This window comes from Lucilia sericata, unplaced genomic scaffold (assembly GCF_015586225.1).
Source record: "Lucilia sericata isolate MDLA Ls3-8-SP2 unplaced genomic scaffold, ASM1558622v1 Contig000880F_arrow, whole genome shotgun sequence".
Taxonomy (NCBI): domain Eukaryota; kingdom Metazoa; phylum Arthropoda; class Insecta; order Diptera; family Calliphoridae; genus Lucilia; species Lucilia sericata.
In genome coordinates, this window is record NW_023994870.1 from 38,496 (window position 1) to 59,130 (window position 20,635).

Here is a 20,635-nt window from a genome sequence, read left to right on the forward strand (position 1 = left end):
CATTATTTTATTTAATAAAAAGTATTATAAAAGTGCAATAATTTAAAAAACTAAATTTAATGGGACAATAATAAAATGTTTTGAATGGAGTTTCTGGACATGTTCCGGGCTCATCCAGAATTATGATATTTTAAAAGCGACGATTCTACAAACGAAGCATTGAAAGAAGATGCCTATAGAATTTTAATAAACAAAATGAAAGAGCTTATACCAGAGGCAACAAGAGACCTGGTGTTGAAGAAATTGAGTATTTTTCGCTCCTCATTCAAATAGGAAAATCGGAAGGTGAAGGAAACTAGTAAATTCGTAGATAAGTGCTAAATTTTATTCAATAAGAAAATATTCTAAAACGTGCAATAATTTAAAAAAAACAAAATTTAATGGGACAATAATAAAGTATTTTGAATGGATTTTCTGGACATGTACCGGGCTCATCCAGAATTATGATATTTTAAAAGCGACAATTCTACAAACGAAGCATTGAAAGAAGATGCCTATAGAATTTTAATAAACAAAATGAAAGAGCTTATACAAGAGACAACAAGGGACCTGTACCCCGTTTCTGTAACTTTTAGTGAGAAGTTCTCACATCGAGAAGTGTGAAACAAAAAATTCCATCGTTTCTCGATTTGTGAGTAAAAAGTGTTTCTGTAACTTAAAGTGAGAAGATGCTACACGAATTACGTTTTTATTGGAAATTTCCAATAAAACAGCTGTCAAAAATATAAAAATTAAAAGAAGAAAACGAACAAATTTATAAACGAAGAATAAATAAACAAAAAATATAGAAATTAAATGAAAATTGTTCGAAAAATTATCCCACTAAATTCGCCCTTGCCAAATTCTAAGTTTACGCCCACATACTATTTTAGCATTTGCTTCTGTACATACGAAATTCCTCGGATTTTCTAAAAATTAGGGAACAATATTTATTTTAATCTTAATTAATAATAAATATAACATTACTTTTTCATTATTTCATAGAATTCATGTTTAAATTATTTTTTTTTTAATTAAAATTTTACTTTCCGCACCGTTTTAAAATGTGAGTTTTTTTGACAGTTCATGTGAGAAACTTCTCACAAAATTTTCTTACAGAAACACTTTTACTCACAAATTTCCAATAACTTACTTCAAAAAACATAAATGACAGATAGTTCTCACAAAATTTTCTTACAGAAACACTTGCATGTGAGAAATGATATTTTGTTTCAATTCACATTGTTTTTCCTTCAATTTCACTGTTTCATGCGAGAAACTTCTCAATGCGAGAGTTACAGAAACGAGGCACTGGTGTTGAAGAAATTGAGTATTTTTCGCTCCTCATTCAAACGGAAAATCGAAAGATGAAGGAAAGTATGAAGACTGGATCCTCGCAAGATGATATTTATAAACCAAAATGGGCATTCTACGAGAAACTGAAATTTTTGGATGACAAAGGCGATGACAACGTCGTTGGAATATCGTCCTTAGATGATGTAGTAGTAGTAAGTAGGAAGGAATAAATAAAATACATTTTTTATTTATTATATCATTTTATTCTTTTCAGATTGAAAATTCTCTAAAAACTCAACAACAACAAAGGAAAAAATAAGGAAGAGCTTGAAAATGAATTACGGCAAAAAACTCATAGAAAAAGAACACAAGAAGTCTTCTGAAGAAGGTAATGATGTAAATATACTATATAGATTTTGGTATAACCCAAGAAATGAATGTAAATGAAAAAGAATTTGCGCATCGGATCTGTTTAGAAGTCGTATATGCAAGTAAAAATGGTAGGATGAATGAACAAAAATAATTAAAAATCTTTAATGTGTTACATTATGATGATATGCCTTCAACATCGTGGTATCCACAATGTTTTGAGTAAATAAATAGTTACAATTTTATTTATTATTTAAATTTTTAACAGAAACATTTTTGAAGTAAAAACTTAAAAGTAAAAAAATATGTTATTATATTAGCAGAAATCCACTCTACATGAATATACAGGAATTGGGACAAAAACCGCTTCTCAAAAATTTAAATCATACTGCAAGTTTGTTCGTATGGACAGGGAAACGTTTTAAAAACTTTTGAAATTACTTTTGCCCAAAATACGGAGTAAAAATTCATCAATAAGCCCTAAAGAAAAATAAAGTATTACCTTGCATTATTAAGCAAGTGGCAACAGTTTTTGTCCGCCATTAGTCCTCAATGTTTTTCAAACATAATTGTACAGCTGAAAGACTATATAAAGGTAATAAAACCAACAATTATAAAAAAATAATAATTTTAAAGTATAATTTATTACAGTTGCCAGAAACCAGTGCGGAATGGAAAAGGGAAAGCGACAAATTTAACACACGTTGGAACTTCCCCCTATTGCATCGGTGCAATCGATGGGAAACATATATGTATGAGGGAACTAAAAGAAAGCCAAGATTTTTACTTAAATTACAAAACCCACTCGATTGCGAATGCCAACTTCGAATTTATTTTTGTTGATGTGGGTACAAAGGGCTGGAGATGCTGGAACGTTCTAAAAAATTATTTTTTTTTTTTTCTAAATTAAATAAAAAAGAATTGGGACAATTTACCAGATACAAATATAATAGGTCCGTATGTTCTTGTAGGCACATGTATGTGCTTGTAGACAGTGCCTTTCCACTTGGGAAAAATTTTATAAAGCCCTAACAATTCAATACTTCAGAGAGAATCAAGAGGCAGGGTAATCATTGAAAACACATTCGTTTTAATGACTTATAGTTTCAGAGTATTTCATACGACCATGGATTTGTGTCCGAAAAATGTTGCAAAAATAACTTTAGTTTCCTGCTATCTCTATAATTTTTTGCGAAAATACCCATTCCAGAAATAACATCAACGGCTGCAACAACAGACCCTCAACTTATAATTTAAATGCTCAATTCGAGGAAAATTTTAAAGGACGTGTTCGAAATACGTTCAAAGAATATGTCAATGGTCCTGGCGCCTTACCTCCAACATAAGTTTCTATTTATTTCCTTTTCATGAATCCACTGGCTCGAACATTACTCTAAATAAGATATTTATTGATGTTCAATGCGAAATGTGAAGTTGGTCCGAATTTCCGAAGAAAATTTATTTATTTTTTGTAAATTTAAATTGTTTATAAAATGTAAGTGTTTGTAAATATTGTTTGTAAATTTAAATTGTTTGTAAAATTTCATTGTTTGTATATATAAATTAAATGGTTTAAGCCTATTGGGGATGCCGGTATAGTACATCTTTAGTGGCATGGAAAGCTACACAGTTATTAAATTCATATTCCATGATATTAAAATATTTCTCTTTTTCCTTTCTAGCCCATTTCAATGTTTTTAATATAATGTTCCCCAACTACTAAGGACTTTTGTCCAGTCAACCTTGAATCATATCCACCATAAGTTCTGCTACTGTTGTTTGCGGGGGTGGTCGTACATCAACACAGCAACATAGTGTGATTCATAAATATCATATTTTAACTATGGAATCTGTAGAATTACCTCTCTAGTGAGGGATGTGCCTCACCAAGTAGTTAATGAAGAACTCATTGAAAGACATAATTGGGATGCCTTACAACATTGGCAATTATCAATCGATGTCTCCAAATTATATATGTATATTGCAAAGACGAAGAATTACTAACCAAGTGTCATTCTTAAACCTAAAAAATAAAACATAATCTGAGAAACTAGACAAATTAGCATTTCCGACTGTATATAACATGGCAAACAAACAAAAATCTCATCAATCTCAACCGTCGATATCGTAAAACCCCCAATGATGTGTTAACCTAAAGAATAAAATCAATTTTTTTAGTGATTTCGTAAAAAAATATATATTCTGGCATTTGGAAACAGATGGTCCGATCGAGACAAAATTTGATATAGGCGTAGTTAAGGAGTATTTCAGTTTAAATTTTCAAAATAAAGCCCATAAATTTTCTAAGGTCGGCGCAATATGGGCTCAATGTAGACCACCTTTGACATGTTAAGTTTTAAACGGGTGTCATTTCCTTGATTCCCATCCGATTTGAAAGATTTTTATATTGTCTGAAAGTGCTCAGTAGTAAATGACATGAAAAAATCGGTACCAATAATCGATTATTTTGGTCTATTATTATTATTATTATTTTTAAGATTTTTTTGTAAAACGTTTTTTTCCAGTTTTTAATTAAAAACAAGTTATATCCGTTTAAACTTTAAATACACACCCTATCAAAAGTGTTTATTCGTTTATTCGATTGATTTCCATTGCTTCTGACAAAATTTTAGTGAAAAAATATGCTTTTTATTTTGCAGAGCAGAATTTTCGATTAATCGATGCAAAAAGTCGATTTTAGTATAAAATTGGTAGTGTAGAATCGATCACAAAATAATAGATTTTTAAGTTGATTTACCATTCCCTAATTATACCCTACACCACTTTAGTGGGGAGGGTATATTGGATTTGTGCTGATGTTTGTAACATACAAAAATATTCGTCCTAGACCCACCTTAAAGTATACCAATCGGCTTAGAATCGTTTTCTGAGTCGATTAAGCTACAGGTCGCAATTTTCAAGATAAAATGGATGATATTTGGCCCCAGGACGAAGCCTATTGAAAATGGTTAAAATCGGTCCATTATTTCACGTAGCCCCCATAGAACAGAACCCCCCGAAAAGGGCTTCTGAGCTCATAATTATGTTAAATATACAGATATATCGATAAAATACGGTACAACTAAGTTTTATAGAAGTCTTGATGACCCTGCCAAATTTCATAAAGATCGGGCCCCATTTGACCCTAGCTCCCATACAAAGTCCCCTTCAGAAAATTACTTGAATGTCCCAAATTAACTTATAAACACAAATATCGCGATGAAATTCAGCACAATAAAATATTATGTAAATATAAATATATTCACAAAATTTTATCGGGCTTGGTCCATATTTGCCCCTAGCCCCCATATAAAGCCTCTTTCAGAAAATTAGTTTTTCATCCATAAATTGCTTAAATGTATCGGAACAAGGGAATATTGAAAATAAATGCTTTACTATGAAAAATAAATCATATTTAATATTCATAACTGGTGTAGGGTATCATATGGTCGGCCTCGCCCGACAATACTTTCTTACTTGTTCATATGTGTATTTAAACAAAAAGTTGGATTTACAGTTAAATTTTTCATCATATGCCGTTATAACAAATATTTACTTTAAATCATATTTAAAATCTAATTCAAAAACAGAATCTGTTTAGTAGTACTTTACAAATAGTATTAAATTTCGTACTAAATTTAGCAACTCAGTATTTGCCAATTTGTAAACACTGCCAAACAGCTGCTCAATGTTTTGATTTCGTTTCGGTTTGTTCTATTTTTATTATTACGTGCATTTTAATAAAGGAAAAATTCATTTTCTTATAAATGTTATAGCAATTTTATATTAAAAAGTTTCTCAACTACTTCCACATTAAGTTAAATGAGTTTTCTAATCAATTTAATAAAAGCTTTTATCGATAAAATGCTAGCCTTATTATCGTTTGGTAGTAAGACCATTACGAATACTTTGAGTATTTATGTTAAAACAAATACTGGACGTACATTGTCGGTGAATTTGGAACCCAAATGGGATATAAAAAACGTTAAAGAAATAGTGGCACCCCAATTGGGTCTACAGCCAGAAGAGGTTAAGATTATCTTTGCTGGCAAAGAGCTAAGCGATGCTACGACAATTGAGGTTAGAATTGTACTTTGGTTAAAATGTAGAAATAAAACTTTGACCCAATTGATGTTTAACGTAACAGGAATGTGATTTAGGACAACAGAGTATATTACATGCCATACAGGCGAGGCCAGTGCAGCAGAGAAAACGTTTATATTCCACAGTTGCCGAAGAGGAACCTTCGGAAGAACAGCCCTCAAAACCATTATGTGAAACTTTGGTGGATTTGCAATTACTAAGTGAGGAAAGATCTAATATACCAGAAGAAAGTAAGTTTATTGTTGCTGATATGAGGAAATAATTGTGTTTTAATAACAAGTTTATTTTAAAAGATCGTGAACGTTCTAAGGCCCATTTCTATGTCCATTGTTCCCAGTGCAATAAATTGTGCAAAGGCAAGTTACGTGTTCGTTGTTCTTTGTGTAAGGGTGGTGCATTTACTGTACATCGTGATCCCGAATGTTGGGATGATGTTTTAAAATCCAGACGCATTAGAGGTCACTGTGAGTCATTAGAAATTGCCTGTGTAGATAATGATATTGGTGATCCTCCCTTTGCTGAATTCTATTTTAAATGTGCTGAACATATATCGGGTGGCGAAAAAGATTTTGCTGCTCCCCTTAATCTAATCAAAATTAATATGAAAGATATTCCTTGTTTGGCCTGTACAGATGTAAGGTAAAGTCTAGAGACATTATTTATAATGATAAACGAGCTGTTAGTTTTCTCCTAAGTTTTTCATTAATATTTATTTACAAATAAATTTTTTTAGTGATACTGTTTTAGTTTTCCCCTGTGAATCGAAACACGTCACCTGTATTGAATGCTTTTTACACTATTGCCGTTCACGTCTCATGGAACGTCAATTTATGCCTCATCCCGATATTGGCTACACTTTGGCTTGTCCGGCCGGTTGTGAAAATTCTTTTATAGAGGAAATTCATCATTTTAAGCTACTGACGCGTGAGGAGTATGAACGTTATCAACGTTTCGCCACTGAGGAATATGTTTTACAAGCCGGTGGAGTTTTGTGTCCCCAACCTGGCTGTGGTATGGGTCTATTGGTGGAACCGGATTGTAAGAAAGTCACTTGTCAAAATGGTTGTGGTGTAAGTGATGGAATAAACTAGATGTAAATGTAAAGAAATATTGTTTAATTGCATTCATTCTTTATTTTAGTATGTTTTTTGTCGTAATTGTTTGCAAGGTTATCATTTGGGTGATTGTCTTCCTGAGAATGGTACAGGAAATACAACGGGCTCTTGTGAATATGCTGTAGATCCAAATGTAAGTAGCTTTTATATTAGTGGAAATATATGGGCTTAAGCCAAGTGACAAGGCGGTATGATGTTGAGGCTCCAAAATCTGCCATTCGTTTTGCTATGTTTTCTAAAATAACTTTTTCTGTAATTCATTGCAATTTTAAAATTATATATTTCGTTTGCTTCTAGCGCGCTGCTGAAGCCCGTTGGGATGAAGCGAGTAATGTTACTATTAAAGTCTCTACCAAACCCTGCCCTAAATGTCGCACACCTACTGAGCGGGATGGTGGTTGCATGCATATGGTCTGTACACGTGCCGGCTGCGGCTTTGAATGGTGTTGGGTGTGTCAAACCGAATGGACCAGGGATTGTATGGGTGCTCATTGGTTCGGTTAATGTTGCAAGTTTTTGTTTTATGTTAAATATTGTAAATAAATGTTTTCAAAAGACTAGGTTTTAGGAAAAATGTATAGAAAAACATATTAACTTAAAATTTGAACTTAATAAAAGTCAAAACTCATTTTTATCATTTTTTTTGTATATTTTTTATTAAAATTTTGTTTGGATTGCAAAATGTTTATTCAATCTAAGAAAACGTTTAAGTGGGAAGCACTTACCTTTATGCAAAGTCGACATAACAGAAACTCATTTTTAGAAATTGTTTATTTTTAAAGAGTATATTTGGTTTTAGTTTGTATACAATGTCAATATTTCCTTAATTATACTTGGATTTATAATTATTAGTAATTTTATTACTATTACGGAATATGATTAATACAATACAAAAAAATAAATATTTCAAATACCTTCGTTTATTTATAATTATTATAAATTAATAAATATTTATAAATGTATGCATGTGGGTAATTATTATAAAATGTGAGAAGAAAAAATTAAAAAGTAAAAACATCATAAAATTTTACAAAATCTTCTTGACAAAAAAACTTATAATGTTAAAGAACACACAAAAAATTTATTATAAATTTAATAAATATGCAATAGTTACGATTCTTTTTCTTTAATAAAAAAGGTTGTAATCCTGTTTGTATAAATGTAATTCAAAAATAGTGTATATATTCGATTTCCAATTGGAAATTTCTATAGAAAACCATGTTGTTGTTTTGTTTTTCTACAACTTCTTACAGAGATTATTGTTCGCTGTTTCTAAGATTTTTTTTATTTTTAAGCGTAATCACGTGCTCCTTCCAATTTTCTCATCTGTATTTGAAGAAAGATGTTTGAGTGTTTTTTTTTTAAGACAAAAATCCATGTTATAAAACATACAATTATAATAAAGACAATACAACAAAAAAAAAAAAAAAAAAACATAAAAATAATAATAATATAATAATAATACAAAAATATTTAAAATATATAACGGTTTTATTCTCACGGCAAGAAAATAAAAATTCATTTATTTGTCGTTCTGTGTGTGGGTGTTTGTTTATTTGTTTTTGTGATAGACGGACAAAACTACAGAAAGCGTGAGAATTGCAATGGGATTTTGTTTTTGGTTTTTGGATTTGTATTCAGTTCTGAAAATGAGAGTAATGAAAAGTGTCACTTGAGTTCAAAATGTTGTCTATTGTTAGAATTTTTATAAATATATTTTTTTGTAATTAAAGTTAGGATATTGTATAAAAATAGTGCCACAAGGTGTTGGTATATGTATGTATATGTGCATGAATGTGTTTGTGTGTGTTTTAATGTGAGTTTAATTGTATAATATATAATTAAATTAACTTTTAGCGTTATGAAGCCATATAAACATATGTAATAAATAATTATAAGAGACACCCTGTTTAGTAATTGCAATTTGTGTTGCAAACTTTTAGGCTCGACTTTGAATTGTCAACAGTGTTGCCAGAAAAACTCATATTCACAATTCCCTAAAAATCAACACTTTAATATTAAAAAACGAACAAAAAAAACTATGATTTTAATAAAAAAATTTATAAATTTTCAAGGTGGGATTGACATTAAGAAAATAGTAAACTGGCAAACTGTAGTGCAGATATATGCAGATAAGACCTTAAATCAGACAAGAATATAGTCCACACTTTACAACAGACCATAGTCCATATTATATACTATAATCCAGACTACAATCGAGACAATAGTCCATATCAACGACTAGATTATAGTTCAGATCATAGATTAGACTGTAGTCCAGACCATGGTTTTCATTATACATCAGACTACAGCCTACACTCCAGACAAATGACTATAAACTATAGAATGTATTCCAGACTATAGACTTTAGTCCAGTCTACAAACTACACTCCAGACAATGGACTGCAGTCCAGACTATAGTGTAGACCCTAGACTATAGATTACACTCCAGACAAATGACTGTAGTCCAGAATACATAGTCTTCTGTAAAGACTATTAGTCCAGACTATAGACTAGACTATAGACTAGACTATAGACTAGACTATAGACTAGACTATAGACTAGACTATAGACTAGACTATAGACTAGACTATAGACTAGACTATAGACTAGACTATAGACTAGGCTATAGACTAGACTATAGACTAGACTATAGACTAGACTATAGACTAGACTATAGACTAGACTATAGACTAGACTATAGACTAGACTATAGACTAGACTATAGACTAGACTATAGACTAGACTATAGACTAGACTATAGACTAGACTATAGACTAGACTATAGACTAGACTATAGACTAGACTATAGACTAGACTATAGACTAGACTATAGACTAGACTATAGACTAGACTATAGACTAGACTATAGACTAGACTATAGACTAGACTATAGACTAGACTATAGACTAGACTATAGACTAGACTATAGACTAGACTATAGACTAGACTATAGACTAGACTATAGACTAGACTATAGACTAGACTATAGACTAGACTATAGACTAGACTATAGACTAGACTATAGACTAGACTATAGACTAGACTATAGACTAGACTATAGACTAGACTATAGACTAGACTAGACCTAGACTATAGACTAGACTATAGACTAGACTAATAGACTAGACTAGACTAGACTATAGACTAGACTAGACTAGACTATAGACTAGACTATAGACTAGACTATAGACTAGACTATACTGACTAGATAGACTAGACTAGACTATAGACTAGACTAGACTAGACTAGACTTAGACTAGACTAGACTAGACTACTAGACTAGACTATAGACTAGACTAGACTAGACTAGACTAGACTAGACTATAGACTAGACTATAGACTAGACTATAGACTAGACTATAGACTAGACTATAGACTAGACTATAGACTAGACTATAGACTAGACTATAGACTAGACTATAGACTAGACTATAGACTAGACTAGACTAGACTATAGACTAGACTATAGACTAGACTATAGACTAGACTATAGACTAGACTATAGACTAGACTATAGACTAGACTATAGACTAGACTATAGACTAGACTATAGACTAGACTATAGACTAGACTAGACTATAGACTAGACTAGACTAGACTATAGACTAGACTAGACTATAGACTAGACTAGACTATAGACTAGACTATAGACTAGACTAGACTAGACTATAGACTAGACTATAGACTAGACTATAGACTAGACTATAGACTAGACTATAGACTAGACTATAGACTAGACTATAGACTATACTATAGACTAGACTATAGACTATACTATAGACTAGACTATAGACTAGACTACAAAATCAAATTTTAGTTTCTCGATTATTTAACCAATTAAATTCTTCTTCTTAATTAATTATTTACTCTTAAATTAAAGTAAGAATTAAATTTAGAATTTAGATATAATATTATATTTATTCACTATAATAAAGTATTATGAAATCAGGATATTGAATTTGAAAAGGTACTTAAAAATTTGGGACAGACTTCAGGTCAATAAACTTGTAAATCGTGAAATTTCGTTAGAGGAACCTTTAATAGAAAAATATATGTAATTTAGAATAACGAGAAATGCTTAAGTTTAGGAAAATCTAAATGTATGATGTACATATATACATATGTATTATGTATAGAATGCATTGTAAGTAGGTGGGTAATTTAGTTATATTCCAATGTCCAATATTTACAGATAATATAGAATATTAATATATAAATAAATAAACACAGAATGCAATTTGTTAATTAACATCATCATTATCATGAATATAAAACCCTCACCTCACGTTCGTCGGCATGTGTCCTGTATTTATCCGATACTTCACTAACCTTTGCTGCAGCTGGTTTCTCCAAAATTTGTGTGTAAATCAAAGCGGCAGCAATACCACCCAAAATTGGACCAGCCCAGTATACCCAATGGGCATTCCAATTGTTAGTGGCAAAAGCAGTGCCTAAAGTACGTGCTGGGTTCATGCTGGCACCAGTGTAATTGATGGTGCCCAAATGACCCAATGTAACAGCCATACCAATGGCCAAGGGGGCAGTATAACGGGAGTCTAGTATAAATTGTAAATAAATACTTATTGCTAACATTTATTTATCAGGCAAAACACTTACCGGGTTTATTAGCATCACAGGCCCCGAATACAGTCAATACCAAAACTAAACCTAAGAAGAACTCAATACCGAGACCTTGTAGTTCAGTTATGTTCACACTTAAACTGGTGTGACCCAAACCGTTATAGTAGGATTCATCGAGTAAGGTCTAATATGATAATAATTTTAAAATAAATATCTATTTTATATGTATTATTTTTTATGATTTATACTCACTTTTATTGCCGCCGTACCCGCTATTGATCCTAAACATTGGAATATTATATAGAGTACTGCACGTAGAACACTTATACGGCCAGCAACTAACATGCCCAAAGTTACAGCAGGATTTACGTGACCACCACTTAGATGTCCAACAATCTAAAAATAATTCAAATAATATGCATAATTAAAATAGCTGCTTTAGTTGTTTAAAAATGGTAATAATGAAATATTTGCTAAATACTCCCACTAGTTTACTCTGTTTGTAGTAAAATTAGACTTTAACTATATAATAGAAATATTTAACATATTTCCACGTAAATGTAATATACTAAATAGTACGTTGTTCTAGTAAATTCAGCTGATTTATTACGCTTTTTGTTAAACGTATTTTTTACAATTTTCACTATTTATTTAGTGAAATTAATTATTTTTAACGAAAACTTTATATTTTTATAGTTGTAGTTTTTGAAAACAAAATTTTCTAAATATTCGGCCAATAAGTTTAAAATCTGTCTAATTTCTTTAATCCCGTCTACATTCGAGTCTATAGTCCGGTATATAGAAAAGTCTGTATACCTGACTATAGAGTACACTATACTCCATATAGTCCAGATTATTTGCGAGAATGTAGTCCATATGATAGATACAATCCAGTCTTGAATGTAGACCAATCAAGACTCTAAGGACTAAAGTCCAGTTTAGTCTAGACTGTAGTTCAATATAGCCTAGACAAAAAAATGTAGCTCAGTGTAAACTATAGATTAGATTTTAATTCAGTCTAGTCTATAAAATAGACTACATACTACCACATAATATCACTACCAGACTATATTCTATAGTCCATACAAAAGTTCAGACTATATATCGTACGTGTACTACACGTTACATCATAAAGGAGGACATTCCTCGGTTTCCTCAAACTAAAGCCGCAATTGTACTAACTAACTAGACTAATAACGAACGAACGAACGAACGAAACGAACGAACGAACGAACGAAAACGAACGAACGAACGAACGAACGAAACGAACGAACGAACGAACGAACGAACAACAACGAACGAACGAACGAACGAACGAACGAACGAACGAACGAACGAACGAAACGAACGAACGAACGAACGAACGAACGAACGAACGAACGAACGAACGAACGAACGAACGAAACGAACGAACGAACGAAACGAACGAACGAAGACGAACGAACGAACGAACGAAGAAACGACAAAGAACGAACGAACGAAACGAACGAACGAACGAAAACGAACGAACGAACGAACGAACGAAACGAACGAACGAACGAACAACGAACGAAACGAAGAACGAAAAACGAACGAACAAACGAACGAACGAACGAACGAACGAACGAACGAACGAAACGAACGAACGAACGACAACGAACGAAAACGAAGAACGAAAACGAACGAACGACGAACGAACGAACGAACGAAAACGAAACGAACGAACGAACGAACGAACGAACGAACGAAACGAACGAACGAACGAACGAACGAACGAACGAACGAAGAACGAACGAACGAACGACGAACGAACGAACAACGAACGAAGAACGAACGAACGAACGAACGAACGAACGAAAACGAACGAACGAACGAACGAACGAACGAACGAACGACGAACGAACGAACGAAGAACTAACGAACGAACGAACGAACGAGAACGAACGAACGAAGAAACGAACGAACGAACGAACGAACGAACGAACGAACGAACGAACGAACGAACGACGAACGAACGAACGAACGAACGAACGAACGAAGAACGAAACGAACGAACGAACGAACGAACGAACGAACGAACGAACGAACGAAGAACGAACGAACGAACGAACGACGAACGAACGGAACGAACGAACGAACGAACGAACAACGAAACGAAGACGAACGAACGAACGAACGAACGAACGAACGAACGAACGAAACGAACGAACGAACGAACGAACGAACGAACGAACGAACGAAACGAACGAACGAAACGAACGAACGAACGAACGAAAGAAAGAAACGAACAACGAACGAACGAACGAACGAACGAACGAACGAACGAACGAACGAACGAAACTAACGAACTAACGAACTAACTAACGAACGAACGAACTAAAACTAAACGAACGAACGAACGAACTAACGAACGAACTAACGAACGAACTAAACTAACGAACGACAACGAGAACTAACGACGAACGAACGAACGAACGAACAAACTAACGAACGAACAATAACGAACGAACAAACGAACGAAGAACGAGCTAACGAACGAACGAACGAACGAAAAGAACGAACGAACGAACGAACTAACGAACGAAACGAACGAGAGAACGAACGAGAACGAACGAACGAACGAACGAACGAACGAACGAACGAACGAACGAACGAACGAACGAACGAACGAACGACGAAGAACGAACGAACGAACGAACGAAGAACGAACGAACGAACGAGCACGAACGAAATAACTAACTAACTAACTAACTAACTAAGCTAACTAACTAACTTACTAAACTACCTAACTAACTAACTACTACTAACTAACTAACTAACTTAACTAACTAACTAACTAACTAACTAGCTAACTAACTAACTAACTAACTACTAACTACTAACTAACTACTAACTAAATACTAACTTCTACTACTAACTAACTAACTAACTAACTAACTAACTAACTACCTAACTACTAACTAACCTAACTAACTAACTAACTAACTAACTAACTAACTAACTAACTAACTAACTAACTAACTAACTACTATCTATCTAACTAACAACTAACTAACTAACTAACTAACTAACTAACTAACTAACTACTACTAACTAACTAACTACTAACTAACTACTAACTACTACCTAACAACTACTACTAACTACCTAACTAAACTAACTAAAACTAACTAACTAACTAACTAACTAACTAACTAACTCAACTACTAACTAACTAACTAACTAACTAACTAACTACTATCTATCTAGCTTCTACTAACTACTAACTACTACTAACTCAACTAACTAACTAACTAAAACTAAACTAACTAACTAACTAACTAACTAACTAACTACTAACTAACTAACTACTAACTACTAACTAACTAACTACTAACTAACTAACTAACTAACTAACTAACTAACTAACTACTAACTAACTACTTCTATCTAACTAACTATCTAACTATCTTGTTATTAATATTTCGGGTGCATATCATATCGCATACTGTATCGTTTACGCTACAGGCATAGCTGTGAGGAGAATTTAGGAACTTGTTTCTGAAATTAATTCCAAATCATAAATTTATCAGGGCATTTGATGGGGGAAATGTTTGTCAAGTGTTAAAATGAGTAACTGGATATGTCAGAAATCAATTTACTGACAAATTCATAGGTTTTTCTAGGATTTGAAATTTGTGATTTAGATGTGAGTTCTTCAATGGACTGAGTGTTAGTAGTACCCGAAACAGAGTGTTTTATCTCCGTGTTGTCAATATGAACTAGAACAGCCTGTGAGGTATTCGATGTTGGAGTCAGATTTTGCTGCTATTAGTAACGCATATATTTTAAAAATATATTATCATTGTATACACATATTATATTTGCGTTATGACTACTTAAGTGATCTTGACATCCTGTACATATGTAAACAGTAGAAATGTTAACATTTATGGCGATCGAAACTCAGTCAAATGTCAAAACATAAAATTGTGTCAATTGCTTTTAAATTGATTACATTTTCATGTCAAATGACTATTTAAGGATAACCAACCAACGACACAAAAAAAAAAAACGAAGTAAATTTGGTAAAAAACATTTTTCATAATCAACTTTTTTTGTTTGTTTTGTAAATAATTTAAATAATAATATGGAAACTGATTGACATATGAACATAAGTATTTATTTACGTATCTATTTTCAAATAACATGTGTAAATTTATGTTTCTACTTACAGTGATGGCCATAAAAACACCCAGACCAAAAGCTAAAGCCTTAAATGTACCATCTTCAGGTTGTGTGCAAGCACCACAAGCGAAAAAGTTTAGTATTAAATTTCCTAAAAATTAGAAAAATGACATTAAGAAAGAATAGTTATGGCTGTGAAATGTAAAAAACTATCAATTACATTTTGTTAGACACTTACCAAGAAATTCACCAATAAGTGATTGCCATAAACGAAATTCCTTCGATTTTAGTTCATTGACGCCTAATGTGTATTCATATTTTCCAGCCATTGTGTCTGCTGCTCCGTTTGAAGGCAATCGAAATTCGTGATTATTTTAAATTCTAAAAAAGAAAAAGAAATAAAATAATGTTCAATTTAATATGCATATGAAAAAAGTTTATAATTTCAGCAAATTTTCTATATAAAAGAAAATAGTACATATGGAAATTTCTATTTGAAAATTTTAAAAGTTTTTTAAATTTTAAATACTTTACGCTTAACTTGAAATCCATTAACCATTGTGTTAAATATTTATGATCTTGACTATAAAATAACTTTATTATTTTGTACACTTAAACAAGTTTATTTTTTGTTTTTCAAAAATTTACGATCACATATTATAGTGTCTAAATTTTCTTTTGCTTTTGTATTAGTTGTCTATGACTAACTTTGGCTAAGTTTAACATATCATTCATTACATTTAATATATGTATTATTGTTAGCAATACAGTTTTTATTTATGGAGAATTTAAACAGATATGTATATTTTTACTGTTACATTTTCGCTGTCATAAATGACGTTTCAATTGTATTATTTTTTATATTTTTTTGTTTAAACAATTGTTTAAATTGAAATGTGTCTAAAAATATTGAAAAAATTGTTTGTAAATGTCTAAAGTTTGAGTTCTCTTTGTTAAAAATGCAAAAACATGACAATGACTGCAAGAACTTGACAATTTTAATTTAATTTATTAATGCATTCAGCTAGAAATGTAAACTGTAATCATTTTGTCAAAATTTACTACTTTGACTTTGAAAAACATTTCGTAGATTGTTACATTTAAATAGATTTGTCTATATCTAGACTATAGAGCTGACCATTGTTTTGACTACAGATCAGTCTATGGTCATGACTATAGATCAGATTATAGTCAAGACTATAGATCAGTCTATAGTCAAGACTATAGATCGGTCTATAGTCAAGACTGTAGATCGGTCTATAGTCAAGACTGTATATCAGTCTATAGTCAACAATATAGATCAGTTTATAGTCAAGACTATAGATCAGTATGTAGTCAAAACTATAGTCATGACTATAGATCATTCTAAATATAGTCATGACTATAGATCATTCTATAGACAGGACTATAGATAATTCTATAGATAAGACTATAGATCATTCTATAGATAATACTATAGACCATTCTATAGTCAAGACTATATATCATACTATAGTCAAGACTATAGATCAGCCTGTAATCACAACTATAAATTAGTCTATTGTCAAGACTATAGATCATTCTATAGTCAAGACTATATATCATACTATAGTCAAGACTATAGATCAGCCTGTAATCACAACTATAAATTAGTCTATAGTCAAGACTATAGATCAGCCTATAGTCACGACTATAGATTAGTCTATAGTCAAGGCTATAGGCACGACTATAGATCATTATATAGTCATATATATATATCAGTCTATAGTCAATACTGTAGATCAGTCTATAGCCAAGACTATAGATCAGTCTATAGCCAAGACTATAGATCAGCCTATAGTCAAGACTATAGATCAGTCTATAGTCAAGACTATAGATCAGTCTATAGTCAAGACTATAGATCAGTCTATAGTCATGACTATAGATCAGTCTATAGTCATGACTATAGATCAAGACTCTTGATAAGTCTATAGTGAAGATTATAGATCAGTCTATAGATCAATCTAAAGTAAAGACTATTGATTCGTCTATAGTAAAGACTATATATAGATCAGTCTATAAAGTAAAATCTATAGTCAAGACTAAATATCAATCTATAACCAACCTACGGATCAGTCTATAGTTAATAACATAGATCAGTCTGTAGTCCTTGCTATATATCAGTTTATAATCTTGACTGAAGACATATTTAAGATTTTAAATATAGATCAATCTATAGTTTACAGTCTTGCAATAGATCAGTTTATAAACTTGACAAAAGATCAGTCTATATTCTTGACTATATATCTCTCTACACGTTACATTCTAGACTATAGACTGATCTATAGTGACTTTAGATCTGTTTAAAGTATTGACTATTGATCAGTACATACATAGTATTGATTATATAAATATAGCCTTGACTATAGATCAGTCTACGGTCTTGACTATACATACAATATATCAGTTTATAGTCTTGACTAGAGATCCGTCTACAGTCTAGACTATAGAATAGTTTTCTATCAAAGGAAGTAGTGAGTCAATCATTCCTTTAGTTTGAAAATAATAAATGGTTCTAAATCATATTGACATTCCCTTTGCTCTACTTACATATGAACGTATGTATACATATATTGCATTAATACAAATTATGTACAATTTCTTTCTCAATTATAACCTGTTAATTGTTAATTAACTATTTGTTATTATTTTAAAACTGTTATTGAAACCTTTAACGTTTGTTACTTATCTAATTCTGTCATTTTTTAATGATGCAAAAAAAAAGGTGCAAATGAGCAAAATAAGAGACTTCAATGCAATAACGAATTGATTAATTACTACTTGCTTACTATGAGTAGTTTTTTGTATTTTCATGTCTGGCGATCAAAACAAAAACAACAAGTGTATATTAAACAACATTCTAACAATATAGTAAGAAAAATAGTGAATTCTTTTCAATGAAAATTAACAAAAAAATGTGCAAGAAGTTACCTAAAAAACATAATTGAATATATTTCGATTTATTAGCAGTATTTTTAAACTGTTACATTTGTTTATTTATCAAGCATTTGCCATTCACTTGAAACTATTAAGCTGTTGTTTATTTGTAAACAAATGACAACAGTGTTGCTTTTAATGGTATATTAAGGATACATATTGATGAAATTCATATTATTGTATAGAAATTTTAATAGATTTTCTTAATTCTAGTTTTGTTTATATCAATTTATTAAATTTAATGATACCTTTTATTTTATTAAGCATTCTTCCCTTTTTAATAATTTAATAACGTAAAAAAACACATAAATAATATGAAGTGTTATGTGTGAAAATTGAATTTGTAGCTAAATACAGCAATTAGTAATAAAATATATTTCAGAATTAAATAAGACTTTATAAATGGCATTTATATTTAGTTTTAAATAATGATTTCATTTTTTTTATAGTTTCCCAAGTAGGAGTTAATCTTGAGTTTATTATGCAAAATGTCCAAGAGTAATTTTAGTCGTGATAAAGTTTAAATGGAGTTAAACTTGAAATTAATATTGAAAATGTCAACATTAACTAGTTTAAGGTCTTTAACATGTCTGGGATACAGGGATTTAAATGTTTTAAAAATGAAAGGTACTATTTTAATCCCAACAATTTTAAAACTAAGAAAAGTTATGGAGGGCTATAAACATTATTATATTTTTTAAGTACTATTTATCATTAATTTCAATATTTCCGGGTAATTATATTGAAACAGTTAAAGATTAGTTTAATTTAAATATTTGTTTAGTAGTACCAAATATTTATTTAATATTTTATTAAAAATCTCTATGTATTTACTTATTAAGTAATTTGTTATACATTCTTTCCCTGTGACTAATACAAGTCATTAACGTGATATTGATATCGCATGTAGACACCCTTCCGACTCTATTATTAGTTTACTTTAAAGTCTGACTTAAACAAATGTCATTTCCGAAATTAAGGTGTATAATTACAAATATTATACAAGATTTCTTTAAATTTATGACAAAAAAATGCTGTAATTATAAAGAATTCTAAATAATAATATTTTCAACAAAAATATTTAATTGCACGGAATATTTTAGTCAAATTTAAAATGATTATAGGGTTAATTATAATTTCCATAGAAATATTTATAATAATACACTTTAAAAAATAATTACAGCGCATTAAATAGATCAATTAACAATAAAGATATTAAAGTCTAGTTTTAACAAATTTGGAAAATTAACATAATTCTCAAGAAATTTTTATCTGTATAATGTTTTTAAAGAGATTTTCTAATAAAATATAAAATAGTTAAAAAACTTTCCTATTATTTTATGATTTTCTCTAAGTGCATGACCACCACGAAACTAATAAATTATTAATTATCTTAACAAACAATTTACGTGAGATAGTAATCTTCATCAATATAACTGTATTCTATGACTCGCCAATAAAAAATTAATTATATTTTAATTTGTTAATATTACTAATGGTTTTTTTTTTCGCGATTTTAACATAAAGTTATATGATATTAAAAAAAACAATATAGATTTCCAAAGTAAATCATAATATTTTCATTATAAAAGTTAATCATAACATTTTCTCAAGAATAAAAACTTAGTTCATATTAAAATTTTACAGATTTCAATGTAAAAAATAAATAAACAAATTGTAATACGAGTAATTGCATATTAACTAACTATTATATTTTATATTATTGCATTTTATTAATAAGATACTGATTTAAGCTGTTAAGATAAGTTTAAAACTACTATTGTCTGTCTGAATAACTAATATGTACAAGTAGTAGTTGCCATTTTTAGAATTGGGTCAATAGACTAAAATACACGATGACGATGTGTTGGCTGCTACTACATATTTAGCGTGTATTTACTAAATTGGATTCAATGAATCATTTAAACAGGGATTCTAAATAGTTTTTTTTTCTAATGAGATAATAGATTGAATTCAATATATATAGTCTAGTCTATAGTCTAGTCTATAGTCTAGTCTATAGTCTAGTCTATAGTCTAGTCTGTAGTCTAGTCTATAGTCTAGTCTGTAGCCTAGTCTATAGCCTA

At 30.6% G+C, this 20,635-nt stretch overlaps 2 protein-coding genes across 5 annotated transcripts in view; one reads left to right on the forward strand and one right to left on the reverse strand.

The window, feature by feature from the left end:
• Positions 1-5,309: 5,309 nt before the first annotated feature.
• On the forward strand, positions 5,310-7,497 carry LOC119608757 (E3 ubiquitin-protein ligase parkin). The gene is made up of 6 exons (XM_037963313.1): positions 5,310-5,724; positions 5,792-5,978; positions 6,042-6,387; positions 6,482-6,818; positions 6,889-6,996; positions 7,161-7,497. Exons 1-6 carry the CDS (start codon positions 5,467-5,469, stop codon positions 7,365-7,367), a joined length of 1,443 nt encoding a protein of 480 aa, XP_037819241.1. The 5' UTR covers positions 5,310-5,466; the 3' UTR covers positions 7,368-7,497.
• A 119-nt stretch (positions 7,498-7,616) lies between these two features.
• The window catches only part of LOC119608758 (aquaporin AQPAe.a), a 36,519-nt gene continuing 23,500 nt past the window's right edge, over positions 7,617-20,635 (reverse strand). The window contains exons 1-7 of one of the 4 annotated variants that reach the window (XM_037963315.1): positions 17,595-17,599; positions 15,832-15,982; positions 15,641-15,744; positions 11,700-11,843; positions 11,484-11,631; positions 11,148-11,422; positions 10,768-10,901 (exon numbers count right to left, since the gene is read on the reverse strand). In XM_037963315.1, the coding sequence (XP_037819243.1) occupies positions 10,863-10,901; positions 11,148-11,422; positions 11,484-11,631; positions 11,700-11,843; positions 15,641-15,744; positions 15,832-15,922 (801 nt within the window). In that variant the 5' untranslated portion in view covers positions 15,923-15,982; positions 17,595-17,599 and the 3' untranslated portion in view covers positions 10,768-10,862. Of the gene's footprint in view, positions 8,507-10,767; positions 10,902-11,147; positions 11,423-11,483; positions 11,632-11,699; positions 11,844-15,640; positions 15,745-15,831; positions 15,983-17,594; positions 17,600-20,635 lie in introns of those variants that run through there. The other 3 variants (XM_037963317.1, XM_037963316.1, XM_037963314.1) reach the window with 3 other exon arrangements.